We start from the raw sequence: 20,386 nt of genomic DNA on the forward strand, positions 1-20,386 counted from the left end.
ATTTCATTATCATTATGGGTAATTATACTATATTGTATATATTTTCTTTTATTGCTATTATCATAGCAAGAAAAAAGTTTTTTGGGAACGGAATTTAAATTCAGAGAGGGAACAGGATTTAAATTCAGAGAGGCATCTTTGCCTTCTTCTCATTAAACTTTGGGGAATTTTTTACTTTTCAAAGAGCTGCTTACACCTCTGTTCAAATAAATGAACTGAATGAAACACAGGGGAGGAAATGACAGGTAACAGCAAGATTTTTCTGGATCCTAAGAAAACTGGGACTCAAAAATGGTGTGTGGCATGGAGGTAAAATTTCATCTTTTCTGTAATCAGAATCGATGGCATGAGTTTTCTGATTCATTACAGGCCTACAATTCTTTAAATTTATGAATTATGTTGAGTTTCTTTTCTCTCATAATGGAGAACTCTTCACACTAACCAGTAGAGTGCTCTTCATTAATCAGTATGTAAAGGATAAATCCAGATTTCCTCATTATTTAATTAGAATGTGATAACACATAAATGCCATTTATTTGCCACATCCTTTTTAAAATTCAGTGCTTTATTAAACCTCATTCAGTGTGCCTGTGACCAAAACTAAGAAACCTGATGACAAGGAAGCTTAGAAGCGCAATATTGCATGGAAACAAGGTGATTTATTGGATGATTTTAATTTTGTCGTTGTAGATGAGGTTATTATTTACATTTTTATGGTACCACTTCCCATTTGTTGAATGTACCTGTTTAAGATGCTGTGATATTGGAGAAATTCAGTTTAATCAATTTCAGTTATGGGTGTTATTTAGAGATTTGGGGTGTCCTTCCCTGTGCTCCGTGAATCCCACCAGTCACAGGTCCTGGAGTTCAGGGGCTGCAGCTCTGTGGGATGTGCTGCAGCTGTGCCGAGGCAAAACTGCAACTCCACCAGTCCAGTTTGTTTGTGCAGCAATATTTCCAGTGCAGATCATCATTTTTGTTTTCTCTCTTTTTATTTATTGCTTATTTAAGAGAAGTGCACCTCGGCCCCTTTTGCCAGCCAGCTCCACTCTGCTCAGCCCTGGCAGCTCTGCCCCTCTGGCTGCTGAGAAAAACTTTTCCTACAGAAAATCACAGCATCTGTCACAGCTAAACCCCAGCAGCTGGCTGAGAAATTAAAATATTTCACTTAGGAAAGAAAAGAGAGAAAGTTCAAATCCATTTCTGAACACAGATAAAATAATAACGATAAAGTTGATGTGCTTGTATTAATTGATGCTGATAAAATTTTAGCACATCAGTAACTGTCCCAGCCTCTGCCTTGAAATTTCTGCTGCAGTCATCTTCTTCATTTTTTATTGTTTATTGTGGAGTTTTTAGGGTATGGGTGAAAAGATTTGTCCTAAAAGAGTATGGGAAATTGTTGATGACTGCTGAGGTCGTAACATTAACATGAGGTTGTAATAATGATAGAAAATGATGTAGCAAATGGAGAAACAAGTAATTAAAATTTATAATTTTATTTCAGTTAACAAAGAAACTCCTGACTTCCCAAATAAACTGAAAGCTCTGACAGTTCCTCTAGAACTTGGAGCTCTTGAAACTGCCTGTTTTTAGCAATTTTTTATTGCCAAGGCTAGCATAAACCGGCCACTTCCCTCCGTTGGTGTTAGTTAAAATAACTTTTCCCACTTGGGATTACAAGTGTAAATGTGCATGTCATTAACTGCAAACCACTTTTAGCTTGTTTGAGTTTTGTTCTTCCCCCAGACACGACAATGTACAGACAGATGTCATCGTGATTCATAGCAGGATGAATTTGGGTGAGGATATTTTGAATCCTCCCAGAAATAGAAATCATGGATTTGTTGGGGTAATTCCACAGGGAAATGGAAGCTGCACCCCAACTGCAGAGCCCCTGAGCCCTTTGTGCCTTCTCTCAGCTGTGGCCATATTGTGATTTTAAGGTACAAAGATGAGTCAATCCAAACACTCTCCTCAGTAAGATGTTTGCCTTTGGAAATTGTATATATATTATTTTTTAACAGAGGAATTGACAATTATTTTCCAGTCTCTGCAGATTAGTGTGTGAACTCTCTTGATTGTTGATCTACTTTTTCTACTGTTGAAAGATCTCATGTCTCCAGAAGGGTTTTATGCTCATTGTTTGTTTTATGCAGATAATTGAGAAATTGAATAATCCTACGTACATAGAAAGGAGTTTCTAATGGTTCTCCTCCTGGTACAGAACTAATCTGAACATGCAACTTTGCTATAAACATTCTTAAAATTACTGAAAAACCTTATTTCTGTGGCATAGAAATTGGAGCTGTAGCAATATCCAATCATCCTGGAGAGAACACTGCCTGTACAACCTGTTTTATTTAATAGAAATGTGTCTATATTCAGGGGTGAATTGACTGTCTCAGACAAATAATTTCAATTAATGCCAGTTTAAATCACCTTTCAAGAACATTATCCTCCAGGAGAATTAACACTGTATTCATTTACATTATATAATAAAGAATAACTGAGTGAAACCTTTCAGGTAAAAGGATAGGAGTATTTTATATATTATTTTATGTATTATCATCTTATAATTATCCTTTTTTTCTGATAATGCCAAGTGGTCACTGCAATGCATGAATTCCAAAATTACATTTAAAGTACATGATTGTGTTGGAGGGAAAATAAAAGGGAAGGAGAAACTCAGGGAGTGCTTCCTGCTTAACTTTCAGGGAGCAAGTGATAATCTTTCTAAAGTACAAAAAAATGATGTGACCAGAAGGCATGATATAGCAGGATTTTGAGCTGTCAGAATGTACAAAATGAAAAATAATGGCTTAATGCTGGATCTGAGCCTGTGGCATTTTTCTTTAGAGGACACAGAAAACAAAATACAGGCCAATGGCAAGAAGAACTGGCTTTCACTCCAAGCAAAGCTATTGCCAGATGAAACTAATTAACTCCATGTTTGTTCCTTCATTAAGCACTTTTCAGAAAGACTCCTGATGGCAGAGCATGAGGGGAAGAAGACCCTGCTTTCTGCTGTCCCTTTTGAATGTTATTGGGAAAAGTGGAACAGCGAGGAGCAAAGGGAGATCCAAGTAAAAGAAAAAATGAAATGTGAAGTGGTTGTGCCTCCAGTGAGCAGAGCTTTGAAAAGGCAGAGAGTAAAAGTCTCAATAGCAATTATCCCTGCCCCTGCCAATCTGAGCCTTGCAGCTCATCAGATATGGATCCTGCTGGGAGATTTTTGCAGATATCTTGATTTATTAAAGCTCATACCACTACCATAATACCTTCATACATGCTTCTCACCTCTTCTTTGTTTTTCATCAAAGGCAAGGGGACACTATTCTTGGGCTTCTCATGACCATTTCATTTTTTACATTTTTCCTTTCCTGCATTTAGCTGGATCCTAACTAACAAATAACAAGACTTATCACGTTTTCCCTTTCAAGTGAAACATGATCCCCCAGATGAAGGCACCACTTCAAATTTCATTTTGCTATATGAGACACCCCCAGTCATGTAAAAATCTCCAGGCTTGTTCCAAAATATCTCCTGACCTGGTTCAGCTGATCTGCTGGATACCTCATTCAAAGCTAAACACCACTGCACTGGGGAGAAAAAGTGTGATTTTTAACCTATTTAGCCAGAGTGTGCTGTCATAATTACAGATTTATTAGAAATGAGGGAGACAGGATGTGTATAAAGGACTGGGCAGCCTCACAGTTAGAAATAGAGATGAGAAGTAGACTGAAGTTTTCTATTCTGTTTGAAGGTTTTGCGAGCCACATAAATTTATCTGTGATCAATTCTCCCCTTCTCTTAATTGTGCAATTACACCCTGAGAGAGTTTCCCTGTGTTAAAGCCAAATATTTCTGTGTGTTCCTAGGTACAGATATGCTGATACCAAAGTACTCTCCAGCCAGTTGTTATCTTCTGAGCTTCTGTGTCAGAAAATATAACTCAAACCTAGGTCTGGAAAGGAATTCAAATAACTTAGCATGCTGTATTCATTTCTGGCTCAGTTGAGGGCATTTTCTTGCAAGTCAGTACAACCAAACCAGCATATTGTGAATGCCCTTCCATATTTACTGGAAGGAATTTTGAATGTTGTAAATTATGTAGACTGTTGTGCTTTAGCTCCTGTTTCTACCTCTGGTTACTGACCTGCACTTCTTAACACCTGAGAAATATTTTAGCATTTATTATTATGTACATCATTGCTAATGTCAGAAATAATATCCACTGAACATCACCTGTGCTAGCTCAGAAAAGAAGGGGGTTGAGGCAGCACCTTACAGGAATTACTTATTGAGGAAACCTCTACTTGTGAGCCCACAGCACCTTTGTAAGACAGAGAGAGAATTGTCTTTACAACCTTTACAGACAGAACATTAGGGCTGCTTTAATTTGACAGTATCAAGTGTATTTAACAGTATTTCTGACAACCTGGCTTAATAAAATCTGTTCTCTTGATGCCATTAGTGACTTGGCATTTATCTGGACAGATAATAGTGATAACTTGCTCCAACAAGCCAGGGTTTGTGTCAGCCTTACTCACGGTAATTGAATCGGAATAAAAACACCAAATCTAAATAAATGTAGCACATTAAATCAAAAGAAAAACAAAGAAAGGCTAAAAGTGTGTAACTGATATGAACTGTGAAAAATATTGCTTATATTATTATTGTAATGACAGGTTTTTTTTCCTGGAGTGCCAGTAGTAATCACTAGGCTGGAGAGAGGCAAATTTACATTGAAATGTGGTTATACAAATAATAACACAGCGATTTTATTGCATTTATTCATAAAATACTGTCCTTCCAGTCCTGACTTTGTTACTTTTTAAATTGTGCTCAAGTCAGGTTTGGATTCACTTTAAGTGAAAAAGTATAAAGAAACTTTAAACAGCTGAGGAGTAATTGGGCTCTGTTTGAAGGAGGAAGGGAGAGGGACATTGGAGCTCTCCTGCTCTGTGACATCCCATGGGAGCTTCCTCCCCAGCAACTTCATTGGTATTTTGTACCACCAAGCCACTCTGCTTCTCTTTTTTAGCAGAAATTGGGAATCCTTTAAGTGAATAAAACAAATTAAGGCAAAAGAAATTAGTCCTGACTTACAGCCTTGTCCTGTCTGTGCTGATCTCAGCAGCGCTCTGTGTTGTGGTTGAGCAGCCTGGCTCCTGCAGGATCACCAGGCTGGAACTTCCCAGGAAGTTTTCTTGCTCTGCTCCTAAATCCCCTGTGACAGCACCAGGGCACTGCATGGCTGCTCTCTGGGGGACTTTTCTGGGTCAGGCATCTCAGCCAGAAAGGTCAAAAGTCCATCCTGAGCCACTGCACCAGCACACAGAGCAGGGTGGGGGTAAGGAATGGCACAGGAGGGAATTTCTGCCTTTAGGTGCAGTTATCCATAAACTGAATGATGAGCTGGAGGGAATCTTTTGTGAGTGACTTTTGTGAAACAGAAGTGAGAGCCATGACCCAGAACCAGCATTTTCATCTTTAAATGATCGCTATAAACATGATAGAGCACCCCAGTTTTTGTTCAGAGTATATGTTTATTCTCTGCTCAAAATACTGTTTATATTTATATATATATATTTATCTCCCTGCTCAAAACGGTGGCCAGAAATGGTGGCATCAGAACCAGCCTCTCCTTTGCCTTTTCCCAGAGTGCATGACAAAGGCAGAGCTCCTGCTCTACAAAGATGAATGTCTGAACATGAGCCCCAATGGATCCAAACTGAAGGCAATGCTTGAACAAATATTCTCAGACTGGAGTCAGAGCTTTTGATCTGGTGGTTATGGCAGAGAGGGGAAGACGGAGCTCCCCCCAAAAATGTGGAACATGACTAAGGTAAAATTGCTGAGGTATTTTTGCCTGCATATGTGTGTTTGTGCATCTCTATTTCCTCACATTCTGCAAGGTTCTGAAATGGTCTGACATGGAGACAGAGCTTTCCTGAGCATCTGTGCTAAATGAGCACTGCAAAAGAGGTTTCCCTAGCAACTCAAACCATATGTAATAGCTTAAAATAGCTTTTCTCCAACTCCTAGGGTTTCTTAGTGGTTTGCTCACAATTTCCATTTAAATCAAGGTATATTTGCCCCGTTCAAAAAGGTTCTTCATTTTCCCACCTTCTATTAAAATGAACAGGGTTTGAAAATGCTCATTTCTTGCTAGAATGCCTCCCTTGCTCTTGACTTGTAACTTACCAGGTAAACTGAAGCATGGCAAAGGGTGGAGGTGGCTGTTCACTTTCTCAAATGTGTTGCCTTTGTTTGCTGTTCAAAATATTTTATTGGAAGTGTACTGGTCTCTACTTATTGTAATGGGAAGTCCCAGCAGACTTTGATTTCTGTGAGGTCAGTATAATGAGAAGATAAACTGTGCAACTCTGAAATATAATGGATCAATCACAGTGAATTCCACTTTGCTTTGCAAAGCTGTGTGAAGGCAAATCTGAATGTTTGAAAAGCCTGCTCAGTTTGTGTTGTGTCCCCAGGAAAATGCTCTTTTAATTGAGTGAACTGTGATACCAAGAGGCTGGGTGATGGCTCTGAGGTAATAAAAGAAGCAGGCAACAAATCTGAGACATAACTCCTATATTGATTTTCAGATCGTAGTCATGAAGCTGAAAATTTAGGCTGAGAGCACTTGAATTTGAATAAATCAAATGTTAATATCCAGGTAAGAAATCTAGATTCTTGTCCCAAGGGTATCAAAATATGTACAGCAAAACTGAAGGAAGGGCCAGGTATCAGCCATTGCTTTCCTTTCCACTAAAAATGTTTCTTTGGCCTAAATGGGTTCTAGTGGAGAATGTGATGAGGCAAACCTTTATCTTGTAAGCAGCATGAGAGCACAGTACCTATCTCCTGACAAAACACTCTGAAACTGCATTCATTTAGATGCTCTAGCACATATCTAAACCTGAAGTGAAGGCAGGATGTTCCTTTATATCCATTAAGTTATCCTCTTGTTCCCTGAGAGCAGCAGAAAGGTTTTAGTGAAATATCCTGACTTGTCCCATGGGATGGAAACAATTACTACAATGAAATCAAAGATGTTTCAAGCTAAGAATTCTTGGATGGGCAGAATTTTTGTGAACAGCCAGGCTCTCTGGTCTTGTTCTAGCTATTTTAATTTGCTTTGAACTGAGTTTTTACTGTTGAGCATTTGCTTGGAAAAGGAGGGAAGGAGGTGGTCTGGGAGCAGATTTGCTGTCACAGCAGGGTGGGATTTCCAGCGCTGGTGTTTGTGTTGATGGAGTCACTGAGGGGGAATCTGGTGTCACAGAGGTTAAATTGGGTTATAACTTTGTTTTAGAGATTATTTTCTTCATATTTGTATCCTCTATTTCAGCTCTTTCTGTGAATCCCAACAGTGCTTCAGCTTTATTTTTTAATTCTTTACCCTGCACACCAACAGGTGCACAACAAGTAAGCCACAGCCTTATTTAATTGCCTGATATAATCATTCTCTAAATACATTAGAGAATGATTTTATTCTAGCAGAATAAAAGGAGCTAAATCAAACTACTCTAGTTTAGTTGGGCAAATTTAGCTGCTTGATTATAACAAACAAATCCCTTTATTTTTTAAATGTGTAGGATTTTAGTAGTTTTCCTCAGTACAACATTCCAAAGTAAACAATTCAGCCACAAACCAAGGGTGAAAATAAATAGTTTCTTACTGTTAGGATCCCATGTGGCTCTAACTTTGGAACCAAGCAAAACCTTCTCCCCCTTTTCCCAGAATGTTTCACCAGCCCTCTCATTTCTTGTTGATCTTTCAGTTGCATAATCTCAGTGGGTCTGTAAAAACTGCTCTGCACTGGGCACATGTGTTTAATCATCTCCTTTAACTTTTTCTGGAGACATTAAGAAGTGATTTTAAGAACAGTAATAACTCTTTAAAAAGTCATTTAACAGCTGTCTTTGCTGAGAGCAAGCTCTGTGGAGTGAAAATGAGAAGATAATTGAATCATAAAAAAATTGTTTTGAAATGACTGGAATTGTCCTAGATTGTTAAATTACTATTAAATGACTTTTTTTTCCCTTGCCTGTAATAATTCATCTTTGAAAGCTTGGCTTGTTAAATGTAGGCCTGTAAAGTACTGTGTGTTTTCTAGTAAGTCAGATTATTTCTCATTATAGACTTCTTGGTGGGTAGACAGGGTTAGACTTGATGACATCCAGAGCCCCTTTTCAGCTTAAATTTTCCTATGAGTCTATTTATCTAGCTGTGGGAAAAAAAAATAAAATTGAATATCCAGTCCTTCCACAGGGCAGATATAATATTAAATTCAAAATACAATTCTTCTCATTCCTTTCATCTTTAATAACTCTTTCAACCCACTCAATACCCCATTTTTTTTTGCTTTCAAGTTCTTCAGAAGATGTCATAACAGAAGGTGAGAGTAGGAATACATCCCAAGGATGCCTTTGAGACATTGTGATTCCAGTTTCTGTACCAAGAGCTCTTGTATGAGGTCACAGCATTGTTTAGTCAGAATTAATTCATTGGTCACTGTGCAGTGCATTTGCTCTTGGCCTCAAAAGGCCTTTTCCTCTTTGTGAATTATCAACTGCTGGAAACAAAAAAAAAAAGGTGATTTTCCTCTTAGATTTTAATCCTGCATCAGATACCATTTACTATAATTTTATTGGTTTTCCACACTTAGCAAACATAGATATCAAATTTCCTTGGTTACCCCCAGCTACCCTATTTCAACCAGTTGTGAGTGAATTTCGATAAAATAATGTCACTTCTGACCCCTCTCAAATCAGCTACAAACATCTTAAACAATCCACTTCCAACTCATATTTTGACCTTTAGCTAAAGATCAATGTTAGAAGAAAATTAGTTTTTGTTTGTCCCTGAGGTAACAAGGGAACATTTTGGTTGTCCATTGCAGGCTTGCAGAAAATCATCTTTTTAAAACATGCTGCTGGAATTTATATTAAATTGTTATAAATGCTATAGAAACTGAAAAATTCTCAAGATACAAACATAATTTCTTTTTCTTGTTGCTACTTCTTGCCAAATTATACAGTGTAAAATCCATATAATTATTATTTCTAAGCACTTAGAAATAGAACTTAAGTCAGCAAGAATTTGCCAAGAATAAGAAGTCAATGTAAACTGAAGTGCCTCATTAACAGCTTTTACTAGAAATTATGGAGAACAGAAAATAAATAGTTGTCATGCATACCTTGAACATAAGAGTATTATTTTTCAGTGTGTTCTATCAGAGAGTGCAAAGTTCTGCCTCAAGGATTGTCTGCAGTAACCCATTTTGGAAAAAGGCTGAAGCTGGTTTGAAATCATGCTATTTAAATTATCACTGACAAATAGGAAGGTAAATCAAACTGGTTCCTAAGGAACTTAGCACTGAAGCCCCTCTACAGCTTCTCATAAACTTTCTAAAATAATTGAAAAAAATGAAGAGAAATCTTTGGTATGATATATTACAATTGGAGATCAAGCTGAGAAGAGCTGCATGTATGGTGGGGTATTGGATCAGGACTGAATATTAAATCACTGAATTCAGAACTGAATACTAGCTCAGCCAGCTGGAGACATTATCTGATAAACACAAGATGGAATTTATTTGTGCAAAGTGCTGGTTTTAGGAACAAATAACTGCAAAAAAATGTACAGATGGTTTGGGAACAGGCCTCTGGTACACAGGCAGGAGTTTCACATGAATCACAAGGCAGGCATGAGCAACAGCACCACATTGTTGGTAAGAGAAAAGCAACTACTGAGGACATTGGAACAGATTTGAGTCAGGATGACACAGAAGGAATCCAGCTCTGCACTGGAACTGCCAGACTCCAACAGGAGCACATCCAGCTCTGCCCCCTGAGCTGCAAGTCCAGACAGACCTGCTGGACACAGGCAGGACAGCAATGAAATATCAGAGCTGTCAGGGTAGGAATTCTGGGAGCAGACTGCACAAATTGCAGCTCTTTAGGCTTGCAGCAATTTTCAAACATAAGCAGAGGGTGTCAAGAAGAAAAGTGTGGCAATAAGAAGAATAAGGAGAACAATATCTATATTATACAATGTGTGTGTATATGTATATATATGTATGTATATATATATATACACACATACTCTATATTATCCAATGTGTGTGTATATGTATATACACTATATATATACAATGATAGGGAAAGAACAAGGCATTAATGAGCTTAATTTATACTGTAGACAAACAAGGAAGCACCTAAACCTAGATGGTCCAGCTTTGTCACAGAAGGATTGAAATGCTGTCTGACTACATGTCCAGCATTCTTTATCGTGCTTCTAAAATACTTATTGGTTAAACTTAATTTTTTTAGAAAGCTTTTTCAAAATGCTGGAGGTTCAGTGAAAATAAAATTGGAATAGTTCTGTTTTAAAAAATAAGGACTGCCATGATGTGCGATTGGGAATTGTCATTTCTAAACTTTACTTTGGGAATGGAACTGAATTCTTCCCCACCACAGGGAAGCAGTGTGGTGATGTTCCCCCCTGAATGCAGCCCTTTATCACCTTCTCTGCCCGGGGCACATCTCAGTCCTCCCTTTCCCTGCTGCCTTGGGATGCTTTATCAGTCATTCCTGTGCTCCACTGTTTATTTGGGTACCCAGAACTTCCCTCTCAATCTGGTTTGACCAGTGGCTTCACAGGATAACTCATATCTTCCATTTTTACTAGGAAAATTATCACCTGTTTTTCTTTATTTCACTCTGGAATGGGAGCCAAGGCTGTTGTCTGCTAGTGGAGCTAAAAGCAGAACTCAAGGCAAAACCCTCAGATAGGAGACAACATCTGAAATAGTCATGTACATGTGTGTGTGTGTATATATTTGTCAGAGGCAGTGAAGAAAATAGTTTGATTGTTATTTCCATATGTGTGCCAGAACCAAAAAATGTGAATTTTCAAGTCTTGAGATGAACTATCAAAATAGCTGTACGTCAAAAATAGCCACCACAGAAAAGGATTGCCTTTGGGAGGATGCACCTCCCAAGTATCTGTTTCCATGTGCATCAGTAATGACTGTCTGGATTATGACATCAAAAGATACTATTAGAATTAATTAGAAATATATTTTGTCTCATGTGGGAAATTAGAAAACATTTGTCCTAGAATTTGTCCCAAGCTAGAGTTTGTCAGCAATTTTTCAGCCACATAATTAAAAAAAAAGTTGCAGAAGAGAAAAATGATGAACGGATGCTACATTTACTCTTGAAATCTAAGTGCCTTTGGGCAACTAGGAAATACTTAACCAGTGCACGTGGTCTGCAATAGCACACTTGTGGAATCACAAACCTGGCAGGCATGCAGGAAGGGAGGTGATAATATGGCAGAATGTTAAAAAATGCTGGGCACAGTGCTCTCACGGAGAAGTCAATATCTGTGAGCCCAGAAATTTTTAAGGGAAGCAATTGAAGTAATTCAATATATTTTTTTTTTTCTTTTTAGGAGGTTTCAGTGCTTTGTCAGTCTGTGTGTGCCCAGTTGTGTCCATGGGGTGCACACAAAGTTTCTGTTGACTGTCAAGATCTAACAAACAAATCCTCCCAGTTGTGCTGCTGGCTCTGGACCACTGCCACACCACTTTCTTTGAAAGAAATGGAAATTCTTCCTGGTCCCCCTGGCAGAGGAGCCTGAACCTCACAAGATTCCAGTAGGATAGATCAGAGATGTCAGATAGATCAGGACAGCTCAAGTGCTCCTCTCCCCCAGCCCTGCCTGCTGAGCCACCCACAGGTTATTTCCCATGGGCTCTTACAGAGCTCACTTCAGCTCCCTCTTTAAGCCAAACCTGAAATCTCTGAAGGTGTTTTCCCTTCCTTGGCATGGCCATATTCCACAGGTTTAGCTTGATGACCACCCCAGTAACATCAGAAAATGCTGCATTGGGAAATGCACTCTACAAATAAAATAACTTGGTGGCTATGCAGATTTGAGCTGGTTTCTCTCTTTTTCTCCCATGCAGAGGTGCCAGTCCTCACTCAAGGAGCAGATTGGTGAGAATCAGATGAGGTCAGTCAATAAAGGTTGTCTGCTGTTTATCTTTTTTCCAAACTACAGGTCTAACTGCCATAAATATCTCAGAGGAGGTCAAGGCCCTAGAAGGCTGTTTGAGCAGGTTCCCTGAGCAGCGCTGGACCAGGCAGTCCCCAGGATGCTGAGAGGCTTTCCTTACCCTTGTGCCAATAAACCATTTATTTATGGCCCAAAATGTATTGGTTGACCACACATTAACTGGTTATGATTAGAACAAAACTAAGGAGTTTTAATCACTTGAGCCTCATTTACTTTGTCACTTGTTGTGGGATGTAATTCGGGAGCAAACCCGTGGGCCAGAAGGGTTTCTTTAAGTCTTGCACTATTTTATCTGGGGACAAGAATACCAAAATGGATTTAAGAAAGCAGAAATAAGAGTATTCATGGTCTTGTTTGGTACTTTATTATTTAACTTTCCTCCTCAGTAACCAACCCTTATTTCATCAAGCCCCAGGGTGCTCTCTGTCCATCACTGACAGCATTCAGTCCTGAGGTTTGAGAGAAAGCTCAAGTTTTTCTGAAGAAATTCAGAATATTGTTTTTACATTTCTAAAGTTTTCCATGGGAAGCATTAAACTCTTAGTAGAAACTCTGCTTTTATATTCTGCTCAGGGTTGAGGTATTAGCCAGATTCTCTCTCCTTTTCTACTATTTTGGATGTCCATGTGACACTCAGCAGAGTCCTGTTTGAGTTCCACCTAAAAATGGGACTTCTCCAGGCAGAAGAAAATCCACTGGTTGAGAGAGAGCTGCTTTGAAGGTGCAGAGCTTTTGTGGTCTAAAAGGCAAATTTATCTTTGGTGTCCTCAGGTGTGGATGTGAAATTTGCTCAATTGACATTTGAAATACCTGCACAGCCCCTGCTGTGGTGGCTTTGGCAGTGTGAGAATGTGGGCTCAGGGGATCCTGCAAAAATCTGATTTTTGTGTGCTAATCACCAGCAGAGACCATTGATTACCACTGATTGGGACTATCTGGAACTTCTAAAGGAAAAGGGGACAGGGAATGATGTAAAGGCACAATTTTAAATATGTGACATTGTTTTGAAGAGATGAAGATATATCCAGCTACCAATATCTACATCCTAGATGTAGGTAGATGTAGCTATAAGGCTGCTTCTTATTTCTTCTCAGTATCTCATTTTTACCCAACCAATTAATGTATTAATTAATGTGTGGCCTGTGCTGGATGCTGTATGGGAAGGGAACAGAGCTTTACTTGATGATTTCTGTTGATATATATTTAAGAAATTTGAGCTGCATTGTCCTTAATGGTCAGTTTTATTTTCTTGAAATAAATTTTAATTCTAGTGAAACTCATAGCCATGAATCACTTTATAAATAACCAATTACCAATTCAGCTTTTGAAGATGTATGTTGAAATAGACTTTAATCTACAGCATGCAATGATGGCCTTTACTGAAACCTTAAAGAAACCCACTTATTTGACTATAACAATATGTGATATATGCAGTTCCAAAACTATGCTAAAAGCTGCAACTTTAAACAGCTCAAGAGCAGAACTTAAATTGGAATGGATATGAAGGTACAGAACTTCAGGAGGTCTTAGCAGAAACTTTGTACATATAGCTGGAGAAAATGTCACATCTTATTTTAGAAGGCAGTGGTTTATTACCTCCAAACTGAACTGATTAGGGGTTTTTTTTACCTCCTTCTTCACATGGTGTAGAATCTTATTTAGATGACTAAGTGTTCCTTATTTTTCTTCAAATTAAATCAATTTTCCTTCTAAGGTGTGTCTAAAATTACGGTTTTTTTCAGGAAATTTGTACTATCATTTGGAATATTGTACTGAGGGTCTGCTGCTTCCCCATTCCAAACCAGTGCCCTTGGAAACAACAGAACTCCCACAGTCCTTCCTCAGTACTTTTATTCTGTCATGATTTTATCTGGTACCTATTGACTACTGGGACTGGTTTCCAAGTGACATTTTGGAATGCAGTTTTTGCTGCTCCATCTGCAGATGTTCCCCACAGCAGATGCACAACTTGAAAAATAATAACTGCTAAAAATATGCGAGCTGTCAGCTTGGTTTTTACTGAGAGAACTGTAACTTCAAGTGAGATAAATTTGTATTTAAATGCAATGTAATACATTTAAATTATGTCCAAAGATTGATAGCAATCTCATCAAACAATGCAAACAATCATATCATAAATGTTTGATTTGAGTCCAAGGTGGGGAAAGGTGGGGTAAAAATGTTGCTGGATAAGCTAAAAATACTGACATGAGTTTTGAAAAAGAAAACATAAAAAACCTCTTAATTAAATAAGTGGTATTAACATTGTATTCTTTGTTATTCACAACTTAAAAATAGCTCTTCCTTTGCGTTTACACCTTTAAGGTCTCTTAGCTAGCTGTAATGTTTTTTCACCTGACCTTGCAGAAAATATTTGTCTTAGCCTACTAAATAAGCTGTGAAAGTACTGGGATTTCAGACAAGCCTTTAAAAAAGCAAAGAATGATGCTTCCTTTCCACTTAGTTCAAGGTTAATTTTACTTGCCAGGAAGACAGTAAAAGAAAATCAGTGAGGAATTTGAGAGATCAATGGCAACCACAGAGCCCATGCACCTCCAGCAGCTCCCATTTGTCAAAGTTGCACCCATTGATAAAGTCAGAATGAGGACAGGATGTCAGGAGGCTCCTTTTTTTCATTGCACTCACACACAATAAATCAAGAGAAGGAATTGATATGCTGTGAATGTTGGTAGAGCAAATTTGACAAACTGGCAGATTGTATGCATATGGAAGAGTTATGGAATGATGTACCTTAAGCAAAGATCACAATTTCATGACAATGTTTCTGTTCATTTTTCTGATGCAGGAGTGTTCCTTCTCCTCTGAGTGTGGGTGTGCACAGACATAAAGTGAGATGAATGCAGTAAGGAACTCTGCCTGAAAACAAAGACAGTTCTAGGGAATAACTTGGAAACAAGTCTGCCTTCCCAAGCGCAGACTCTAAAACTCCTACCTCTCTGCAGATTCATCTGCATTTTGTTCTGTGATCATCTGCAGCTCCTGTGTGGCTTTACTTGAGTCTTCTTTGCCGGAGTTTTGCTCGGTGCTGGCTTTGGGGCTCTCCTGGCTGGGGCGCAGCTGCTCGATGAGGCTCTGCTGGTGCCAGCTGTGGATGGAGCGGTGGTGCACCGGCGTCGGCCCGGGCACGGGGGCCAGGATGTTGTGGTGCACGGGGCTGCTGTTCTTCTTCAGCCCATTTCTGTCCCGAGAGTGGCTCTTCAACCTGTTCTGCACCGGAGTGCCCCTGTGCTCGTAGCCTTCCTGCTGGTGGCAGCCCCCGGAGCCGGCGGAGCCCTGCGAGGGGTGGCTGAACCACCTCCAGCGGAGCCTCAGGATCTGCTTCACATCAAACTCTTTCTTTCCAGAGACTGACATGGTTTTTCCAGAGAGAGAGAGAAAAAAAAAAAAAAAAAAAAAAAAAGGACAAAAGCCTGTTCTTTCACGAAGGAAATGGATTCTTTGTTATCTCTTCTGTTTCAACTCCTCTTCTTAAGGAAAGACAACAGGAGAACAAGCACCGGTGGCTCTCTCCCTCTCTCTCCTGATGAATGCACCGCGAGCTCTCGCAGGCGATGCTGAGCTGCTGTTAGCTGTATAGGTGGGAATCCATACTGACAGGATGATGAGGTCAGACCTTAAACAAGTAAATCAGCTTAGCACAGGAAAGCAGCAACCATAACACTCCCCAGCTGCCAGGCTTACACACTCCCAGCTCTCCAGCGCGGCTCCCAATATATAACCCAGCCTCACATGATCCTCAGGGAGCCCGGGCTGCAACTTAAGATGCAGGGAAGCATGCACAAATCAAGTGACAAGACTTTCTAGCTATCTCACGGCGTTCTCCATCGAGCCTGCTAATTAGCAATGCTGCTTTTCACGGGGGGTTTAGAGAGGATGCTTCCAGGCGGGTTTTTGGTGGCGATTCGCTGCGAAACTCTCCCGCAGCTCCCGCGTCTCCTTAAGGCTCCGCGTTTGTTTGTCTTGCTGTGTAAAATTCCTACAAATGGCCTCGGTGTGGTAGCACTTACCTAAAGGAGAGGCAGCGTTTGAATGCATGGTGCAGGACTGGCTGTGTTTTCTCACCTACGGATGGGTTTCTCCATATAATTCAGGGCTAGGAGAAGAGAGGGAGGGAGCTCAGGAAAATCGGAGATGTGCTCCCTGAATGACTGGATCTGTGGCAAGCACAGTTTCCTGGCTAAGTGCCTGTGTAAACAGCCTTTCCCATCCTGCTCTTGATTTCTCACGGACAGTGAAACACTCGTGGGGGTTTTTTTTTGAAAACACCTTTCTTTTCTTTCTTTTGATAGCGTGCGCTGTAACGCGTTTTCAGCAGATTTAATAGGGGAGATATTTTCATTCCCATCCCCTGGTTGCCAGGCAGGGCTGTGAGAACTGTCCCCTGTGTGGTTTGAAATAATGTACACAGAATGTTTTCATGTGCAAGTTGAAAAGAAATGAATGGACTGGATTTTTTTAAATGTTATATTCTCCCAGGTTGGCTACTGGTGGTCTGTCCAAGTGTAAGCAGTGTGCAAAAATGGCAAAAGCTGTAACACAAAGTCAGTAGAACATGATTCAGAGAGAACCCCTCTCTAACACACCTCTCAGACCTTCTGACATTATTTTCATTTTTCTCTTTTCTGCGAGTTTTTCTTCCTTTCTTTACCAAAATTCTATGATGGAACACTGAACCTTCAGATAAAATCTTTCTTTTTTATTCTTTTGGACTTCCTATAATACAAGCAAGGAAATGTGAAGTTTAAAAAACCAAAAGAAGAAGAAAAAGCAAAATGAGAGGATGAGACTAAGGAATTTCCAGTTTTTATCCTGGGCTCTCCTGCTCCTGTCCTATTCATGGTATTCAAGCAAAGGATATGCAGCATTATGGGCTGAATGCATGTGAGAGAAATTTCAGAATGAGTGAAGAACTCATCAAAATTGAAAGATTTTTCCTATCTAAATCCATAGAGGGAAAGACTTTGTACAAAAGAAAACCTGTGTGAAAGGCTTGGCCATAAAAGGCAGAAAGGAAGGAGCTGAGGGAAGGTTTGACAGACGCAGCCAATGCATATTTGTTGCTATAGAGAACACTGAGGCTGAGCTGTTGCAATTAAATGTACATTAACAAGATTTCCTTGGAGAAGTTCTAGGAATAGAGAGAAGCTAGAAAACTTATTCAACTTCTAATAAGTTAGATTAAGAAGAAGGTGTAAAATGCATTTAATAAGGGGGTTCAATTCAAGTTTATTGAGGATATGAGCTAATAAAGACGCTGCTACCAAACTTCAGGCATATTAAAAGCTTTATAGAGAGTGAGTGGATCAGTGAAAAGGCTGGGCACTGAGCAAGAGAGATTATTGTATTTCCAGAAGTCAATATATGATGTTTTCACACTTTTTTGATGACCTTTTACAGCAATCTAAAACTTTCTGAAGACCCAAGTGTTTCAGGTATTTTTTCTTGCATTACAAGTATGTAATATTCAATATTCAATATTGAATATATATAATAACATTAATATATTAATGTTTCAATATTGAAACATATATTCAATATAATGTTTCTTGACTTCTCAGTTTCAGCCTGCACACCTAAGGATGTTTTTCTTTTCAATTTCACACAAGTAATGAGGCTCAGTGGTATCTCTATATATTCCTGAGTATGGCCTACATGGCAATTTGACATCTGTTTTAGGGAGGGAGTCTCTATCTACCAAGTTAATGAAATAATTTATGATGAAATCTTGTAGAGGTGGACAGAGAACACAGTTTCTTTAATCAGGTCATTGAGCTATCTCAGCAGCTCTGTCAGCTCCTCTTAGCAACAGCTCTGATACATTTAATCCATATTTTTTCTCCATGTCACAAAGCTTCTGTCGGTTTTCTTCCCTTAAATCTCTTTTGCTGAAGTCATCCTTTGCTCTGAGATATCATCAAAAGCATATTCCTTGCATTTTACTGGGGAATGTACAAGCAGAACTTCTGCTTGTGAATTACTCCTGTTCCTGCTAACTCAGTACAGGTTTTAGCGGATGTAGTGAATCTAGCTAAAATTAAAATAGTCAAACTGGATATTTGCTGAAGAGACCATCTTGCTCAGAAAGTCAGCTTGAGTCAGCACAGGATATGGTTCACGTGGGGCATAAGGAGATTATTTTTTTACAGAGCTTATTAGTGCTCTGGCTAAAATTTCAGTGTGCTGTACCAGGTCAACAGAAGTGATTTGATAACCCAAAATTTCAGGCCTGAAATTATTGGAAGTGTGGCATATATATGTATAACCCTGGAGGAGCTTTATGCCATGCACTGCTTTTCACCTGCTTTTCTGGTGAGAAAATTATTTCTCTTCAACCTGAATGCAATGAGTGTTTACTTGTGGATGATTTCTTTCTGCATCTCTCACATAGGTGGATCTCTGATTGGGTTCAACCTTCTAAATGAGAAAGGAGACAAGATGTAAGATTTTTCTGTTATTGCTATCCCTAATTTAAGACCTTGGGTCTCATTTAGATGAATAACCACGTAACAGCATTATTTTTTCCCCCTCATGGCTGGAAATCTCCAAAGAACAGGATTTTCTAGGACCACAGCAAGTCCAGCCAGGGCCACCAAGAGGGTCAGGCAGCTGAGCATATGATGGATGAGGGGAGGCAGCTGCAGCAGGATTTGCTCAACCTTGTGAAGAAAAGGCTCAGGGGCATTTTGGAGCTGCCTGCAGGTACCTGATGGGAGAGCAGAGACAGAATCAGGCAGTTCCTGAGCAGCCACGGACAGCACTGGGGACAGCAGGCACGTGTTGGGCCGTGGCAAAAGCTGAGGAGATGTCAGAAAAACTTTCTACCTGCGAGGGTGATCAGGGAGGTGGGAAGAGGCTGCCAAGAGAGGCTGTGGCATCTCCTTCCTCAGGAAAGTGAGACCCACTGAGGGTGGGCAGGCCCTGGCACAGTGCCCAGAGCAGCTGTGGCTGTTCCTGTGTCCCTGGCAGTGCCCAAGGCCAGGCTGGACAGGGCTGGGAGCAGCCTGGGACAGTGGAAGGTGTCCCTGCCACGGCAGGGGTGGCACTGGATGGGATTTAAGGTCCCTCCACCCCAAAGCAGTGTGGAATCCTGTGATCCCAGGTGGATCTGTGTCGCTGCTCTAACTGGGCTTGCTTTGAGTAGGTCAGACTGGCTGAGCTCCAGAGGTCCCTCCCGAGCTGTCCTGTGCCTGTGTGACATGCCAGGGACTCTTTGATGTCTTTATCTCATGGCTGTGGTGGAGCCAAGTGAAATTCATGTGGTTGTCAGCTGTGAGGAACAAATGCATCTCCAGAAATCTGCCCTGCAGTCCTGCAGCAAAGCATCACTGCCTGCAGGGTGCAGCGAGGCCAGCTGCTCCTCCCAGGGGAGACTCATCAGGACTTCGAGGAAAAAAAAGTCTCTATCCACAAAAAACCCTCCATTCTATTCAATGCATGCAAGATTTGGAGAAAGGTCTTTGCTCCCATTAGGAAAATACATTAAATTTGATGGTAGACTGGCATCCAGCAGAAAAATGGGAATGATTTGAAAAGCTTTGTATGAACATGTTGGACTTGCAGATAATTTGAATGATGTGTATTAAGAGCCTAAATAGGTTCTGGTAATCATTTTAAGATTACATGTGTCAATACCTGATGCACTGCTTGATTTAGGAAATTACAAAAGCACTTTGGTGATAATCTACATATAAAAAGAAATTGGTAATTTTGTCACAAATCATATTTTACATAAGCTTGAAAAACGACTTTTAGCTACAGCTGCCTCCCAAGTTCATCTGCCACCAAAGCACTTAACAGAAAAGAGTTTTGTAATATATTTCAAAATGTCTGAATTTTTCAGTTAATAACTCACTAATTTCTTTGAAAATTGAAGCAAGTGGAATATATCCATACAGTTATACAATGTTTATTCTCTTCTCAATACAGACACAGAATTTTTTTTTTCTTCTTTTTGCCCTGAGTCTGGTAGTAGAGTGCATGAATGGAGAGCCTGTTAGAAAAATATCTCTCTGATCCAACAAACCTAGACAAGAGTAACAAAAAGAGGAATCATTCACTTTTCTTGTAAAATAATCCCAGAAAAATGCCACTTGTGGAGTCTGAAGCCAGGAGTATTGCAAGGACTAGGTTAGTAGCAAGAGCTGATAAAGTAGTCCTTTGCTGGATATGAGATGGTCAATTAAAAAAAAAAAAATGATTTTTTTTTAAAGTCAAGGATAGCTTTGGAGCAGAGCTCTCCAATTCCAGGTAACTGAGTCAAATAGGG

General features: G+C 39.7%; 1 protein-coding gene across 2 annotated transcripts in view; it reads right to left on the minus strand.

The window, feature by feature from the left end:
- The window catches only part of KLHL4 (kelch like family member 4), a 35,358-nt gene extending 19,884 nt beyond the window's left edge, over positions 1–15,474 (minus strand). For both annotated transcript variants that reach the window (XM_041485218.1, XM_041485219.1), the window contains exon 1: positions 15,053–15,474. In XM_041485218.1, coding sequence (XP_041341152.1) covers positions 15,053–15,474 — 422 coding nt within the window. The remainder of the gene's footprint in view (positions 1–15,052) is intronic.
- Positions 15,475–20,386: the final 4,912 nt, after the last annotated feature.

Source organism: Pyrgilauda ruficollis, unplaced genomic scaffold (assembly GCF_017590135.1).
Source record: "Pyrgilauda ruficollis isolate IOZ18807 unplaced genomic scaffold, ASM1759013v1 scaffold7, whole genome shotgun sequence".
Lineage (NCBI taxonomy): Eukaryota > Metazoa > Chordata > Aves > Passeriformes > Passeridae > Pyrgilauda > Pyrgilauda ruficollis.